Genomic DNA, 17,324 nt, shown 5'->3' with positions numbered 1-17,324 from the left:
AGTCTCAGAATGACTGGTCTGCACTCGTTTGGTTTGGCCTGGCTGGTTTGCACGGCATCTATCAGCGCTCTGCTCACTAACTTCAGCAAATCTCTGAAAAATAAACCGCTTCCAGTTGAGTTTTGCTCCTCTTGAGGTGACTTATAGATGTGAAAATATGGGTTGATGATCAATTTGGGTAATAACAGACAGTTTAAGGTCTAGTGTAATTTGCACAATGCTGTCTGTGGTATTTCTGCTTTATTAATCAATAGGGATGTGTGGCGTAGAAGACTGTTCAAGAGTTGCTACAGGATTAGTTCATCCAAAAATTAAAGTTCTGTCATCATTTACTCATCCACCTTGTCATTTCAAACCCATAAAACGTTCATTCATCTTTATAACAAATGAAACCTGAGAGCTTTCTGTCCCTCCGTTGAAAGTCCGGGTAACCAAATTTAAAATGTCATAAAGGCGTCATAAAATGAATCAAGTGGTTTAATCCAAATTCCGTGAAGAGATACACTCACTTTATATTATGAACTGATTTAATTTAGGCTTTAATTTACATATAAACACATACATTTGGTAAACACTGAAGCTCAGAAAAACCTCATTGGTTCCCGTGCATCATGTCGATCATTGTTTAGGTGTCAAAAAAAAAGCCTAATTAAATCTGTTCATCGTATAAAGCGATCATATCTCTGATCTTTTAATTTTTGGTTACCTGGACTTTCAGTGGAGGGACAGAAATCTCTCAGGTTTCATTAAAAGTTTCTGTTTCGAAGATTAAAGGATGTTTTATGATTTTGGAATGACATGAAGCGGAGTAAAGATGACATTAATCAAATTTTGGGTGAACTATCCCTTTAACCTAGCCTGGGTTTCCCCATACTGCCTTTGCTCAGCGCGATTTTATTCTCGCTGAAAGGCAGTCTGGAAACCATGGACCTGATTTTCGCCTCGTTTAGGGAACCAATCACAGAACGGGGAGGGAGCAGCAAGACGATGACGACATCTTTGCGACACAACTAAGCAGTTTGTTTATATCTATGGAGTCAACATGGCAGCAGACGCGAAGCTACCTTTTGATGCAGCCTTAGATATTGTTCTAAGTAGTTTAGATCGCAATTTTATTTAGAAAAAAGAGCAGCGTTTGGCGTTAAACCATTTCTCTACATACGTCATCTGGTATAATGGAAACGATTGGCTATGCGCATTTGATAGACATTCTTAGCACCCAATAAACGGCGCCGGCGCATTCGTAAACCACGCCTCAAATACGAGAAAATGAACATGTGGTTCCCAGACCCAAGTCTCAACGAGAATTGGGTCTGGCGTTAGCCAGGCTACCTTTAACCCCTAATAAGTGTAGATAAAATACTTTGAACTTTTCTTTCCTGAATCTCTACAGGAAGGAGTTTTGATCATGTGGCATCCAAAGAGCAAAGACTGTTAAAAATGTGAATATCCACTTAATGAAAGCAACCCACTTTGGCCCTGTCCCAAATGGCACCATAAGCACTCGCGGTCTTCCTATGAGTCCGGAAAAAGTGCACATCGAGGGTGCATTTCGACCGCAAAGGAGGCGTTCGCAAGCACCCTTCTGAAACCTAAAATGACAAATGGGACACCATACGGTCTCATGGACTTAACTGACATGCGCACACGGCAGCCATTTTAAAAACACAAGACCGAAAATCCATATGAAGTGTGCCATTTGGGACAGAGCCAATCTCTTGCTGATCAACTCCCTGCTGTTTCCCGTGCACTGCCCCCAGCGAATGTAATGGCATGCACTCATCCACTTTACCTGTACACACACCCCTTTAAAGGCACAGTACGTAAGTTTCACTGCTAGAGGTACAGTAGCTCATTTAAAACCGTAACAAAGGTGTAGCTTGATGATGCAGTGAATGAGTGTGGAATCATGGGAGGTGTCGTCTTCACCTCCAAGCCGATGGAAAGCAATCCGACAGAAATCGTGTTCATGCATGAGCTAATGTATTAAAGTTTTATTAACGTTACCGTGGCGTGAAGCAGTGCGCGCTGAGAGCCTGGGACATTTTACTTTGCTGTTTTTATTATGCTTATATGCCGCGGTTAAAGTTACGTTTAACGTTCGCCTCGTCCTTCCCTGAACTTGAGCTTTTGTTCCAGTTACGTTTATCACTTAAATTCACATTATTTTATGTCATTCTACTGAAACAGCCACAAGTGCTGATTTACTACTCATACATGTCACTTTATCTGACGAATTAAAATTGTGGGGTACTGCAGCACTGTTTACTTGGTCAAAACAATCATATCAAAAATATTGTGTGTTGAAAGAAAATGCTGTATTACTCTTTTTGATTTTGCTATGTTAGTCACTTGACAAAATAGTGTTTATAGTGATTAACTTTTTGGGTAAAAACCTGTTACTCACAGTAAATCAAGAAAACAAGCTATTCAAACAATAAGACTAAGCGTGTTGAGCTATATAATGATTAGTTCTCTCTCAATAAAGCCATCCAAACCTGTCTAATAAAACACGTAATATATAAAAGCGTCTGTGGTGTTTCCACGGATTTTACGGAAAGTAAAACCGGTAACGCGGATTAGAGGATGGATACCCGACCCGAGCCCGACGGGACCCGCCGGGCCGGGTTCGGACAGATATTTAGAAATGATGTTCGGGTTCGGGTCGGGCTCGGTCACATCAGCGCGATAAGGCATTGAACATTTTAAATTTAAAACAGCTTATATAGGTAGCCGATGTGCCTGATGCTTTCACTTGATGCAAACGATCGTTTTTGTGATTAAAATACATGTAAAATATTACCATAACATCCGTCTTCCTGTGTGCGGACATTTGTTTATGTAGCCGTGACAACGAAACGCGTGCATAATGTGCGCGCGCCAGGTGTTAAGAGCGCTTGTTGCTCCGCGCACTGATGCGCTTGTCCTGTTGACATTTCCGATTGCCTTCCTACAGTTGCTTAATAAAAGCGGGCTTTCCACACAAACAAACGTACAATTGTCATTAGTATGAGAAAAAAATGGGATTTTAACTGTCGGGCTCGGGTCGGGCTCGAACATAAATATCTTTGTGCCTGTCGGGCACGGGTCGGGTTCGGTTACTGCTCTGTCGGACGCGGGCCGGGCTCGGACTGAAAAAGTCGGCCCGATCCGCACTCTAACGCGGATATGACGTCATTAAAAGGCGACGCAATGACACGGGCCATTACACTGGTTAAAATGGCTGATTTCTCTGGATTTAAACATTGTTGGATACGTTTGGGATAATGTAAAGTACACAAGTCAACTAAATATATTCTAGTGGTTTTTGGATATTTGAATCCAAAAAGCTTACATATTGTGCCTTTAAAATGCATGAGTTTGGATGAATCTGTATCATTAGTATCATCTTGTTCCCACCTGCCATCGACTTCATTATCACCCCCCCGATGTGTGAACAGCCACCAAGCTGACCGACATTCTGGGCTGCGCCCGCAGGGGCTCAGGACCCTCGAGCGGGCCTGACACTGAAGCAGCAGCTCCCTCCACACAGTCCCCTCCACAGAGTGAGTACAGCGCCCCCTGCAGACCCCAGCAGTCACGCTCATGCACAGGCTCCACAATCAACCTTTTTGGCTGTTGCATTATTTAGTTGAAATATATTTTTGTCATTCAAGTAATTATTTTGTAATTGTTAATATTGTAATTATAATATTAATAATCAATATTAACATTATTCATTTTAATTCTTATTATTATCAACAATAATTATGAATGTAATAATTTAAGAATTAAAGTACTTAATAAAGTATTTCAATTAAATGTTTTAGTTTTTTAAAGTAATTTGTTTGTAATAATTGTTAATTTGAATGATTTTTAAATTAATATTAATATTGATCTGTAAATAATCATTTTAATTCAAATATTGAATAAACTAACTTAATTTAAAAATAATAATTGGTTTTAATTTAATATTAAATTAAAATAAAAGCTTAATTTATTAATAATTTAATAATGGGTTGACATTTTTGTTTTTGTTTGTAATAATGAATTATTCATTTGAATGATTTAATATTATAATCTATGATGTATTTAATTGTTAATTTAATATTTAATTAGACTTTTAAATGAAGTAATTTAATAATAAAGTGATTTTGTTTAGCTGTCAACTATTGTTCTTATTATGCGATTTGGACAGTGTATTATGCTTTATACCTTTTAAGTTTCCAGTAACAGGGGGGTTATTGTGATAAAGTGAGTAGTATTCAGCTAGTAGTCATACTGTATGTTCAGGCTACTGTACAGTAGCTTTTTTTAGGCTACTGATCTAACTTATTATAATGTGAATGTGCATGATGTTTAATTTATTCCCTTAGGTAATTAACAAGAAAAACTTAAACTTTTAATGGTGGACCCTGTTCATACTGTCATTTGGCCCAAGCGTTGACCGTTACCATTGTTATTGGCGCACACCCCCTTCAGTCAGACGCAACTGCCCCGTGCATCTTGTTATTTGTCTGATGCTGCTGTCATTCATTTCTTTTTCATCTCTTGACATGTTCTCCATCTCTCTGGGTTAATGCTTTCCTCCCTTTCCCGACCCCTTCAGCCCGGTTCACAGATCTGGTGAGCAGTGTGGGCCGTGCACCTGTCCCGCAAGCTCAGGCCGAGTCCACCTCCTCCCGAACCTCTGCCCCCCCTCCCCAGCCCTCCTCCCCCCCAACCCCGCCCCCCTCTGTGTCTATGCAGAGTGAGTATATAGTGATAGAGTGAGTGAGTGTGTTTAGCATGAAGTCTAGTCCACATTGCACGTGATATACTTCAATGAAATCGAAGGACAAACCGGTGTGATGAAATTTCAAAGCTAAATCAGGGCAAAACTAAGTTTGTTTGGAGTTTGTTTCAGGAGTTTTTCTAAACCAACTTCATGGGAAAGTTGACAGCGGCTGATGAACACCTTCGAACTACCATTGGCTGTGGTGATTATTACATCATAGGGCTCCGCCTTCTTTGCTGTGGAAATCTCCTCTGGTGCATTTCTTCTGTTCAGTTCGTCGAGGCCTAATGTGATTTAAAACATGAACTGACCGGAGAGTTTATAGTAGAAATTTATAAGTATTTAAGCTTTCTATCATATAAAGTAAGTGTTATATATTAATCAATGTGGCACGACTTGACTGAAGTGTTAAATTCGTAGTTTTCACGCGACATCACACCTTTAAAGGAACGCCCACGTGGAGGGCAAAACTAGACTTTCCTCCACTACCCGCCAGTGCTTTTTAACAAGTTTGTACCAAATACTAATGTAGTAAGACAGTGATATTAAAATACCAAATTCAGTATACACCTTATTGATGATGGCAAGCCGATGAACCCTGAATATATAAACTCAACGTGCAGTTAAGCATTAAGCATTTTTCCATAGAAACCTATTATAAAGAAAATGCTTTTAAAACCATTTAGCGGCGTTCATATTATGGTCTCATCTGCTCACCTGTATATAGAATGCATCAGTAAGGTGTACAGGTGAAACTCGAAAAATTTTAATATTGTGAAAAGGTTTTCATAATCATCAATATTATAACAAATAAATGCTTGAAATATCTCATTTTGCATGTAATGAGTCTATATAATATATTAGTTTCACCTTTTAAGGTGAATTACTGAAATAAATGAACTTTTGCACCATATTCTAATTTTTTTTGTTTAACCTGTATACTGAATTTGAACTTTAATATCACTGTTTTAATAAATTAAGGCACTTTATGTGGATATTCTATTATGGATCACAAGATCACAGACTGAAAACTATGAATTGTAGAGCTGGTGCAAAAATATCCACGTTGCAATGATCAGATGCTTTCTTAACTGTAGTTTTCTCGTCGCTGTCACCTTTGTTGTGTTTTTATTTTGATATTGAGAGGAAAGCACAAAGCACGGTATTTCAAACGTCTTTTTACCCCTAAGTGAAGAACAAAAAAGATTCTGTGAGTGTATCAGGGCTTTAACAGTCTCACCATCTCAGAATTCCCATCAACCCTGTGACCAGCGTATGACATTCGGAAGTAGCAGGAGGCAGTTTTCCCTGATAAAAGCGCAGGATTTAAACATCTGAAGTGACATTTTCCCGAGTCTAGTTTGTGAAAGTGTGACAGAACAGCTTCAGCTCTGATGTACTTCCATACATACAGTTTTCTCTTTAAGGAAGTGGGACTTTTATCAAAGCTGAAACCCCAGTCAGAGACTTTAGATCAGGCTTGGAGTGTCAGATTGACAAGGAGAAAGGACGTGTCGAGGCCACTAAGCTCCCTGAAGGGAGGGAGAGGGAAAGGAAACATGGAGTAAGCCTTATTTAAGGGTCCAGGAATAGCTCAACTAGCTCCATGCGGTGAACAAGGAAGAGATGGGAGAAGACCAATAGGAGGAAAGTGGTTGAAATGTGAATTCGATGAAGTGTCAGTGGTCAGGTTAAGGTACAAACTTCATCCGGAGGAAGGGTTAAGTCATAGAATTGAGGAAGAATGGATGAAGGTCTAGACTGAAGACCATGACTGAGAAACTGGGTAAGTCCACAGCGGAGCTGGAGTACTAAACCTTTCTCATCTTCTCAGAAGGATCTGACCTCTGTGTGTGTGTGTGTGTGTGTTTTAGAGAGTTCACTCTTGCTTACGCGTGACATTTTTCTGTTTCTGTCATGTACAACAGAGAGGAACAGGTAGCTTTGGCTCTGTTAGTCTATGAATACACTTATTATTTTTTTCATTTTTTTTTTTCATGTGCCTAAAAATTCTTAAAGGTATTTCCTATTGAAACAGGAAGTTGGGCTGGACTGTTCAAAAGTTTGGGGTCAGTAATGCCTGGTTCAGATTACACGATTTTAGCCCGATTTTGGCACGATTCGTTTGACGCAGGGTGTCGTGGGGATTCGTAAACGACAACGGGCGTCGGGACGCAAGATTTGATCGTTTCATCTCGTATAGTGTGTCATAGTGGGCGACAACCTACGTCGCGTCTGCGATGCTTCACGACATCACGACAAAAAGACTAGCATGTTTGATTTTTTTTCGGTCCTCCACGACGAGAGTGAGTGAGTGAGCGAGCGAGACAGAGTGTGTGCTAGTGAGTGTGTGTGCTAGGGTGACCACCTGGCTATATTGCTCTGTTGCAGGTCAGACCTGATTTCGCGGGACACGAGGGAGATAACTTACTATTATTATAGGTGAATAAATATTGATTTTATATTAACGTTAGATGTCTTTGCTAGCTTTATAAAAATGTTAGTCTATGACGGCGCTAACAGGTGTTCTGACGGAACATCATACCCATCAGAATGGGATACCTTCGGTTAATGCGCATGCGCAGCAGTAAAATTTGTGGAATTGCGCATGCGTTACATTTAAACCATAATTTCAGCATACCTAAGATTACAAGCGGTAAGTGTTTGTGTATTATATTGCATAATATATACACATTACCTAATTGAAGGGTATGCTGTTTGATAGCCCCTGGTTTAATAAAAATACAGTTAATAAAGGGGTATGCTATGTTGATAGCCCCTTGTTTAATACAAATACAGTTTCTACAGGGGTATCAAAACAGCATACCCCTGTAGAAACTCTATTTTTATTAAACCAGGGGCTTTAAAACAGCATACCCCTTTATAAACTGTATTTTTATTAAACCAGGGGCTATCAAAACAGCATACCCTTCACAAACACTGGTATGCTTTTTTATAAAGTAGGCTAAATTGACAGAACCCGCTATAAAACTCAACTTCCGGTATGCTATTCTGACAAAGTATGCTACATCGACAGAACACCGGCGCTGTGAACGTCACTAATAGCCTAATATAAAACTCATTTTAACAGCACGGGTCTATTCAATCTAAATAATTAAGTGAAAATAATAATCCAATCGCTAAAAAGCACATTTCCAAATAAACACAAATTCCATTAGGAAAGAGATTAAATGCGTTCTTACCGGATTCAGTAGCCTATTTTTGTGTCTTTTCCATGCGTGATGGTGAAACTTCGGTGGCTACACAGCAATCTCCTTTTTTAGGGTCACCTGTAACTGGTTTTAACATGTATATATTTTTTTCTCCCATTCCTTACGAACAAAGACGCTTTTTCTTCTCGGGAGCTCCGGATAGATCCATTTTTCTATTGCAGAATTTTTTTTTTTTTCTCAGTGTTTGTTTTCCCGAATTCCCGCTCTGGCTAGAACCAATAATAACGGCTGCGCACGTTCAGTGTTTTCTTATTAACTTTTTTTTTGTATAATTGTAATTTAAAAGGACGATTAAATAAAATGATGCAGACAAAATTAAAATGTGGGACACTGCTTATGACTTGCGGGACAAAGCTTCAAACTTCGGGACTGTCCCTCACCCCAGTGTGTGTGTGTGTGTGTGTATACGTGTGAGAGTGAGTGCGTGTGTATATGACATAGTATATGTGCGAGTGAATGTCTGCGACGGCACGCGATGACTGGTCAGAAAGCAACGTGTAGTCTGACATGTTTCTTGTCCACGACACGACAAGATTTTAGGATTCAAAATCGTGTAATCTGACACAGTGACTATCGTAACCGACAAAAAAATCGTGTAATCTGAACCAGGCATAAGAAATTCATATTTGGATTCAACAAGGACTCATGGTGCCCTATCTTGCACCCGGCGCAATTGACTTTGTACACCGACGCATATATCATTGTTGCGGTTTTGCGAAAAGAGGAGGCGTGTTCCGGCGCGAACGCTCCCTGGTGCTATTTTGCAGATTCAGAAAACAATTCCGCCACTGACCAGGAAAAACCCAGTCTAAAGTCAGTGGCGCGTTGCGCGTGTTCATATGGTATTTTAAGGGCGCATGCTTGGCCATAATGTAGCGTGTGCACAACGCGCATACACTTTGCTTCTCTCATCTACACAGACGCAGCACTTTTCATTTTTGCAAAGGAAAAATATTAACACACGAGGGAAATCATTGTTGTGTCCATGAATATGTGAGAAAATAAATCTAGCTTACACATTTACCCAAATGATTATACGCCTGTTTAACCGAAGCTAATTTGGGTGGGTTTCTCCCATCCCCATACAATGTCTACAATGTCACTTCTCTCTGTCTTTTACGACCCTGACGAGAACGTCGATCTCTATAGCAACGAATAGCAACATCGCCCGGGATCCGCCCACAAAGTTACTTGCGTTTCGCGTTTGATACTTGCGTTTCCGATCGTCAAAATAGGGCCCATGAAATTGATGTGACGGTGTCTATAATGTTACAAAAGATTTCCATTTTAAATCATATCAAACCTTAAAAGGAATAGTATCATGGTTTCCACAAAAATATTAACTTAATAAAAAATTTTTTTTTAACATTGATAATAATCAGAAATGTTTCTTGAGCTGCAAATTTTTCAAATATATTCAACTGTTAACTGAACTGTTTTTACTGTATTTTTTATCACATTAAAGCAGCCTTGGTGAGCGTACGAGACTTCTGACACCAAAGCCAAGATTAATAAAGACTAATATATTTTCCAGAAAGAACTACTCAGTTTTAAGCATATATCTGTTTAAAGTATATTTAATCAGGGGTACATTAAAGGTGAACTATGCAGGTTTTTTACTTAACCGAACAGCTTCGGAGTCAGTGGAATGGTTATATTACTTTTTTCTGGTTGAATGGTGGTCGTTTCACACTCGCCTATCGCATGTGAGTGGAAAAAACACACTTGCAACTTTGAGCTGGCGGGAAGTATCGCGTGATATCAGGTCTCGTGATGTAAAGAATTGCTTTACAGCAAAAAGAAATCTGCTAAAATTCTGTCATTATCACGCTCCCTCACGCTGTTCGAACCCGAATGAAGACGACGTTTTAAAGAATGTCCCGTCTGCTTTGATGTCGTTGATCTACTAGCCTCTGGTATCTGAGAGTCACCAACGAGTTTTTCGACAGTGTTGTCAAATAACTATTCCGAAGCTGTAGGGGGAGCTCTATAGAGAAACCTGCGAGCAAAAAGCGAGAATACAGCGAAGAAATTCCCGAAACTGCATAACTTTAACATATAGATTTCAAAGCTAATAGACATGGACTAATAGATGCAAAAGCCCAAATTGATGGGGTATTTAATTTACATACTGTATGTCTTTTAATGTAAAATGTAAAATATTCCTATACCTGAAGTAAAATGTTTCTCTTTTTTCATATATCATTATTTTGAGTGAAAAAATGGTGAGACCAATGTGGGATTAATTATCTTGATTGTGTGTGTTTTCTCTCAGCACGCAAGCAGGAAATCATCAAGATCACGGAGCAGCTGATAGAAGCCATCAATAACGGGGACTTTGAGGCCTATGCGTACGTTACCTCATGCTTTCTCGCAAACACAACCCACATGGCTTAAAACATACTCTGAGTCTGTTCAAATACAAGAATGCAAATACTTATAGCTACTCAAGCCAGATGTCTTGCATTTTTATAAATGTTGTGTTGCATTCTCAGTGTTGCCACAAGAGACACTATAGCAGGCATTATTAGCAGGTCTTCTTCTACAGTCAGTTGTACTCTCATGAGCAAATGTTTCATTAGAGAGCCTCACTGAGCAAGTTAGTTAAACTGTCCGCATGTTTATAGCAGCTACATGAATAATAATAATAATACACAACGGGATCATTCATTGTCACAGGAAAATCTGTGACCCTGGACTGACCTCCTTTGAACCCGAGGCTTTGGGGAACCTAGTTGAGGGGATGGACTTCCATAGATTCTACTTTGAGAACTGTAAGTGTGAGAAGGACTAACATAAATGAAATCAGTTATGTGTAATTCATAGGAAATGCGAGTAGCACCGTGCACACATGATCTTTCTCAATGCATGTGTGTTTCTCTACAGTGCTTTCCAAGAACAGTAAGCCCATCCACACCACCATCCTAAACCCTCATGTGCACCTGATCGGAGAAGACGCCGCCTGCATCGCCTACATCCGCCTCACCCAGTTTGTGGATGGCCAGGGCCGACCGCGCAGCAGCCAATCGGAGGAGACTCGCGTGTGGCACCGCCGGGACTCAAAATGGCAGAATGTTCATTTCCACTGCTCCGGTGCGCCCGCTGCTCCTCTCCAGTGAAGGTGACGCTTTGCATTCCTGCATTTTCTAGTTCACAATAGAGGTTGAGTCTTTTGGTTTGGTTTCTGGACTTATTTCAGAAAGTGTAAAAATAATTACATGTATGTTTTTTGCATGTATCTTTAAATGCAAATAAGCTGCTGTTCCCCGCCCCCTATCCAGAATAGTGCTTTCACTTAGTGCAAATAGTCGCTGCCAAATAACAAACAGAGTGGATGGATTTTTACCACAATAGGGTGGTTGTGTAAAAATTGTGGACATACCGTAAATGTTCAAAAACAATATAATAGTGAATTTTGCATAATAGGTCCCCTTAAAATTGATCTAAAGTGACAGTAAAGACATTTAGATTGTTACAGAAGATTCTATTTTTAAAAAAATGCTGTTCTTTTGAACTTTCTATTCATTTCAAACACAATATATTCAAATAGAAACCCGTTTTAAATTGTAATGATATTTCACAATAATACTGTTTTACTGTATTGTTGATCAAGTTAATGCTGCCTTGGTGAGCAAAAGAGTCAATAATCAGTAAACAATAAATATCACAACAACCTCATACTTTTGAACGGTAGTGTAAATGAATGTAATTTAATTTGTTAATTATAATCTATATTAATAATCTATTTATTAATGTAATAAATTAATATTAAATATATAATAATACATTTAACTACTACTACTACTAATATATACATTTAAAACAATAAAATAAAATGACAGGTTTTCTATTTTTTTTTTTTTTTTTTTTCATTTACATGCAGTTTATTTTAGAGCATTCTTTAACCCTTTAGAACCTGAAGCTAAAATAGGTGTTTTTCACATATTTAGATTTTTTGACTGTAAAATTCTAAAATAATGTGCCATCTTCAGGTGTCATCTTTTTCAGAAAAAAATTGTCTTTCAACAAATTACAGTTATTGGCCATTACTGTGTGTGGTAAGTTTGTAAATAGAATTTAAAAATTGACAAAAATAAAAAATAAACGAGAATAAATTTGCTGATTTTTATTTAGAAAAAAAAAAAAGAAGAAAAATCACAAACGAAAGAAACTAACACTTTACAGTTGATTTTTTTTTTTTTTTGTGATATTGGGTTGCACAGTTTTCATTTAGGACACTTTTTTTCATACACGCACACATATACAAATGCATGCATACATAGACATGCACACACCACAAAGAAAGAGTGAAAGAGTAATGCTCATCCACCTCCCAAGTTTCATCAAAAATCATCCCAATCCCCTCTTCTGCTGTCTACCACTTCATTCGCCATGTATTTGTTCGTTTCTTTTATTATTTTATGCAATCAAAAACACTCTAACCTGCCGCGCTTCGTATCTCTCTGTTCAAATCCTTTTTTCCCGCTATGCCAGAAAGCTGCTGTCATTTGCTGACAAAGCATGAAATTACCATAATAAGCCATATATTGCAGAAAAGTGCATGTCAGGGATAATTTGAATTGTTTTGATAGTGCAAACGAAGAGTTACGGTAAAATGAATACAGCTTGCTGGTATGTGTCGGTGACGAGCCGGTTTACAAGGGTTAAAGAACACTGTGTTCTTGTTTAATGGTAGCTCTCTGTCTCTGTATTTCAGACCGGCCCTGCAGCGAATACATTAAAAGCGGAGGTGAAGGACAGGGAGGACTGATAGGACGACATCAGGGGTCCAGCGTCGAAACGCTCCGAAACCTCCAGCTTTCCAACGCTGGACACAGCCGTCCTCCCCCCGCATGCAAACCAACAGTTATCTCTCTGCCTGCTGGGCAGCGTCCCGACCACCCCTCGCCTCCCACAACACCCAGCACGTCGTCTTTATGCCAAGACTCACCGCCGACGCAAGAGCAGCACTGCACATATTAATCACAGAGAGCCATCATAGACTCCAGGTCCCCGTCTAGAGTTATAATAACCCGCACGATTGCCTTCTTGTCCACAGTCCTTTGCGCTCCACTTTCGTCTTCACTGGCCTTATGCCCCCTGTGCCCAGGTACTCCCAAATACAGTAGATCATGTTTTAATAAAATATTATTATTGTATTCTTGTTATTGTTGCTACTATTATAATGATTATTACTTCCGTCAGGATTCTAACTATTGCTGTTGTTCTTGAGATTGTATATTTGATGGTCAAATTACTGTTTTGTTTTAAAACACTTTTGAGTTCAATCTCTTTTTTTAAGCATGGATTTTAAGTATTAGCGATTGTTTTGGGGTTTTTTGGTGTTCAAGTAATCTGAAGTGTACTTCGGCAGCGCTGTACATGTTCAAGTTCACAGCTCGCTGGCTAGCACACACAAGGTTTTAAGATTCAAAACTCATAGTCAATGTCTCTAAGACATGTGGTGGCGAGCAGATTTCCCGTAACCGTGATCAGTGTCTGTTTTATCAGGGTGCTTCATGGTTTTTACAATCAAATCTCTTGGAGGCAGCTGACATTCTCACATCATTGAGATTTGCCTCATATATCTGCAGGTTGAGCTGAGCTGTTTGTCTCTAAATCGGAGCATAATCTCATTTATTGGCCAGCAGCTGATGTGTCCTCCTTATTGACAGTCAGTGCTGATCTGGTCTGAGTTTTGTTAAAGTTGTCTGTGAGGTTGTAAGAATGTGAATCTTTTTTTGTTTTCCAGTACAAATACCTAAACATTCTTAAATCAAGATACATTTAACTTGAGATGCAAAATGTTCCTAAGATATTTTTATTTTAATATTTTCCTTGAGGTTCGCTTATAATGTTAAAAGGGATAGTTCCCCCAAAATGAAAACTTTGTCATCATTTACTCTCAAGTTGTTTAAAACCTGTATGAATTCATGTTTACCACAAATGAACATATTTTGAAGAATATGGGTAACCAAAAAGCAGTTCATACAGGTTTGGAACAACTTAAGGCGGCTTGTCAGGAAACGGCCACTGTTATGATTGGCTAACGTCATTGCATAGGAAACCGTATCATCGCTAAGTGTTTTAAAAACATTATTCACATAAAACAAAGCATTATGAAATCATTCATTTACAGTTTGCTATGCAGCTCCTGTCAGATTCAATCTAGTCGGCAAAACAAACATGCGATCTGGGACACCATTAAAGTAACCCATTTGCAGTCCTGTTGACGACAGACTCAAGCGCGTGGAGTACGTCAGAAACTGAACAGTGTAGACAGCGTCACGGATTATAATGGCTTCTATTTGCTTTTGATGTCACGCTCGTATCCGATGTAGGGAAAGCGACTGATGGCAGTGGGCGTGGCCTATGGTGTGATGTATAACTATTGGTCGATGTCTTGCTCTGGAGGCGGTCATATGCAAATGCATTTGCCAGTTTGACGTCACAGTTCCTACAATATCAGAACGAGCCGTTTTTGGAGCTTGATTAAACAAATGCTTTGTTTATAATGAGGACGATTTAAGCAATACAACTTGTAAGATGTTTTAATGGTACAAAGACCTTTTATATGACAAAAGAAAATAAGCGATGTCAAAAAAATAAGCGATTTTTGCTGAAAACAAGAAAATATATCTGCCAATGGAGAAATATAATCTTAAAAAAGTAATGTTTTGCATGCATTTTCTTGTTTTAAAACAAGGATATTAAGTCATTTTGCATCTTCACTGAGCAATGTTTAGATATTTGAACTGGAAAACAAGACAAAACTACTGAGTAAGAAAGTCATTTTTTGCAGTGTTTACACAATTATTTCACTGTAAAGACCGAGCGAGTGTCGGTACGGGTTATAGGTTTATCTCTGAACGCAACATTGGAATAAGTTTGTCTTTTTCTCTGGGGATCTTGTAGGACCGACGGGACTCGTTTTGAGAGCGTACAGCATGTTGTTTTTAAGGGCCTTTATTTTAACGCAGCAGGAAAAGTTCTGCTGTTCGCCGGCTACGTGTGTTCGAGATTTAAATAGCCATTCTGGTTACCATGGTGATCTGCAACTTATGAGACGAATTTTAACACGTTTCTACCTTCGTCACAGGAACTTTGCGTTTCACCTCGACTCAGGCACCTACAGCTATAGTTATTCGCTTTTCTTTTTGTTCTGTACACACAGGAACTTTTTATATCTAATTTATGTGGAGTTAAGGCAGTATTGTTTTTTTTTTGTATCCTTTTTAAGAGTGTGAGTGTGTGGTTTTACAATACAATGGCACTGATATCTTGAATGTGAAAGCATATAGTCACTATATTAAAGTGTTGAAAGCCATAACGCACAGTCGACTCTTTACGGCAGATTTGAAGGGATGTTTCTGTTAGGGTTGTCTTTCTATCTAGCAGAATTGGGAAACGGTCTCATGTTCACGCATATGGCAAGATTAGGGGGCTTCCTGACAACTGGTACTGTTTTTGACATCCTGTCAAAGGATTTATCTCCTACTGAATGTGGGCCGCTAACTGAAGTCACATGACCTTTGTTGAGGCTATAGTTTGTGTTTTCTGTTGCTTTTCATTTTCTTCTGAAATTTGACTTTTACTTTTGTAGTTGGCTCTAATGAACCCAGAGTTGTAAATGGTGAAGAACTCGACATCCACCGCAAACGGCGATTTGCATGTCGACAAACCGGTGTTGTTTCTTTCTTATATGTGTTTATTGAAGATAATTGAAAAATACAACAGCTCAATAAATAGACATCTTGTAAAACTACCGCTGCATAGTGTTAACTTATATTGTAGATGGAAACTATTTGCATGAACTTCAATTTCACAATAATACATTTTGGTGATTTTTTTTTTTTTTTTTTCATTGTTTATTTTATACTGAATGCTGGTGATTCTATCTATTTTCTGAGCTTTGTAAGTGCATATAACTATTTTGTCTAAAAATGATGACTTACTGATAATGGTAAAACATAATTATTCTGATTGTACGGCATGCTTTTGTAAAAGAGTTTGTTGTTGTTTGAGCAGTGTTGGCTGAGCCCAAATGTGAAATAATGAATTTATTAGCGTGGGTCAATCGCAGCGTTTGCCGCTGTCACGCTTGGTCGCATTATGCATGCGTTTTTATTACGGAATGGATCATGCTTTGGCTGCCAGTCTACAAAAGGGACCTCAAATTATGTCTGTCAATGTAAGCATCTGATTTGCATTTAATCAGCAACCCTCATTGTGCTTCGCTCAAATGCTGCCTACACCTTTAGTGGGCGCTCTTTACCACACTGTTCTTGTTAGGGAAAAAATGCATAATGTTACAAGATATCCAAGAATTCACTCACTTTTATTCTTAAACAGAAACACAATTTTCTTGCACTAATAAACTTAACACCTAAATCATTGCAAAAAAAAAAGTCTTCAGTATGTTTGTCTTGTTTTGCAGCACAAATATCTAAACATTCTTAAATCAAGATACAGTTAAGCTACTTGAGAAGCAAAATTCATTCATATTTTAATTATTTTTTTAATGAAAAGTTTAACAAAGGAAAGTAACAATTACGCTTAAAACAACAATATCTGCCAGTGAGGTCTGAAAAACCACCTTAATTCAAATGGAAGATGAGACCGCATTGGCAGATATCGTTTTTTTTTTACCTTGCTTCTAATATTTAGATATTTGTATTGGAAAACAAGACAAAAATACTGAGGAAGACATCTTTTTTTTGCAGTTTATACACTGAATAACCACCAAAAGAGTTTAATCTCTGTTATCAACTGGACACTTCTCCAATCAGGGGCCTGTTGGATGAAACGGTTTAGTGATGTAATCTAATCAGGCCACTAATGAGAAGCTTGTGTGTGTGTGTGTGTTAGAGTGAACCAGTGTTGTGTTTCTCTAGTGGTGACGCATTGCTGCTCTTACAACATCAAGCCAATAGCGATCAATTTGTAGTATTCACATTTTCTCCCAATGTCTTTTTTAATCTTTAATCTGATGGCTTCACATTTCTCTAAAGATGAGCCTTCCAACTTTGCAGATTTTTATTTTTTTTGTATGTAACCTCAAATCCTGCAATGTGGATTTTTATTCAGTTACGAAAAAAGTTAGATTATTAAATCTTTGTTTCTCCTGATTCTTCTCATTAATATTCATACCTGTTCTTCCAATGTGCTCTCCCTCTTTTTCTCTCTGTGTGCTATAAGAAATGTATTAAGATGTTATCAGTATTATCAATAAAAAGACTGTCAAAACCCGTGTAGTGGTTTATATATCTACAAAATACGAAGCCAAATGAAATCAATATGAAAGGACTGTTCTGTTCTGCTGACATTGTGGTCTT

General features: G+C 38.4%; 1 protein-coding gene across 44 annotated transcripts in view; it reads left to right on the top strand.

The window, feature by feature from the left end:
* Positions 1-17,238, top strand: part of camk2b2 (calcium/calmodulin-dependent protein kinase (CaM kinase) II beta 2) — a 74,949-nt gene extending 57,711 nt beyond the window's left edge. For 21 of the 44 annotated variants that reach the window (XM_079599226.1, XM_079599223.1, XM_079599221.1 and 18 more), the window contains 6 exons: positions 3,441-3,545; positions 4,589-4,729; positions 10,265-10,340; positions 10,669-10,763; positions 10,876-11,110; positions 12,707-17,238. In XM_079599226.1, the coding sequence (XP_079455352.1) occupies positions 3,441-3,545; positions 4,589-4,729; positions 10,265-10,340; positions 10,669-10,763; positions 10,876-11,108 (650 nt within the window). In that variant the 3' untranslated portion in view covers positions 11,109-11,110; positions 12,707-17,238. The remainder of the gene's footprint in view (positions 1-3,440; positions 3,546-4,588; positions 4,730-10,264; positions 10,341-10,668; positions 10,764-10,875; positions 11,111-12,706) is intronic. The other 23 variants (XM_079599242.1, XM_079599238.1, XM_079599237.1 and 20 more) reach the window with 5 other exon arrangements.
* Positions 17,239-17,324: the final 86 nt, after the last annotated feature.

Source organism: Phoxinus phoxinus (assembly GCF_949152265.1).
Source record: "Phoxinus phoxinus genome assembly, chromosome: 23".
Lineage (NCBI taxonomy): Eukaryota > Metazoa > Chordata > Actinopteri > Cypriniformes > Leuciscidae > Phoxinus > Phoxinus phoxinus.
This window is presented reverse-complemented; position numbering and strand designations above follow the sequence as displayed.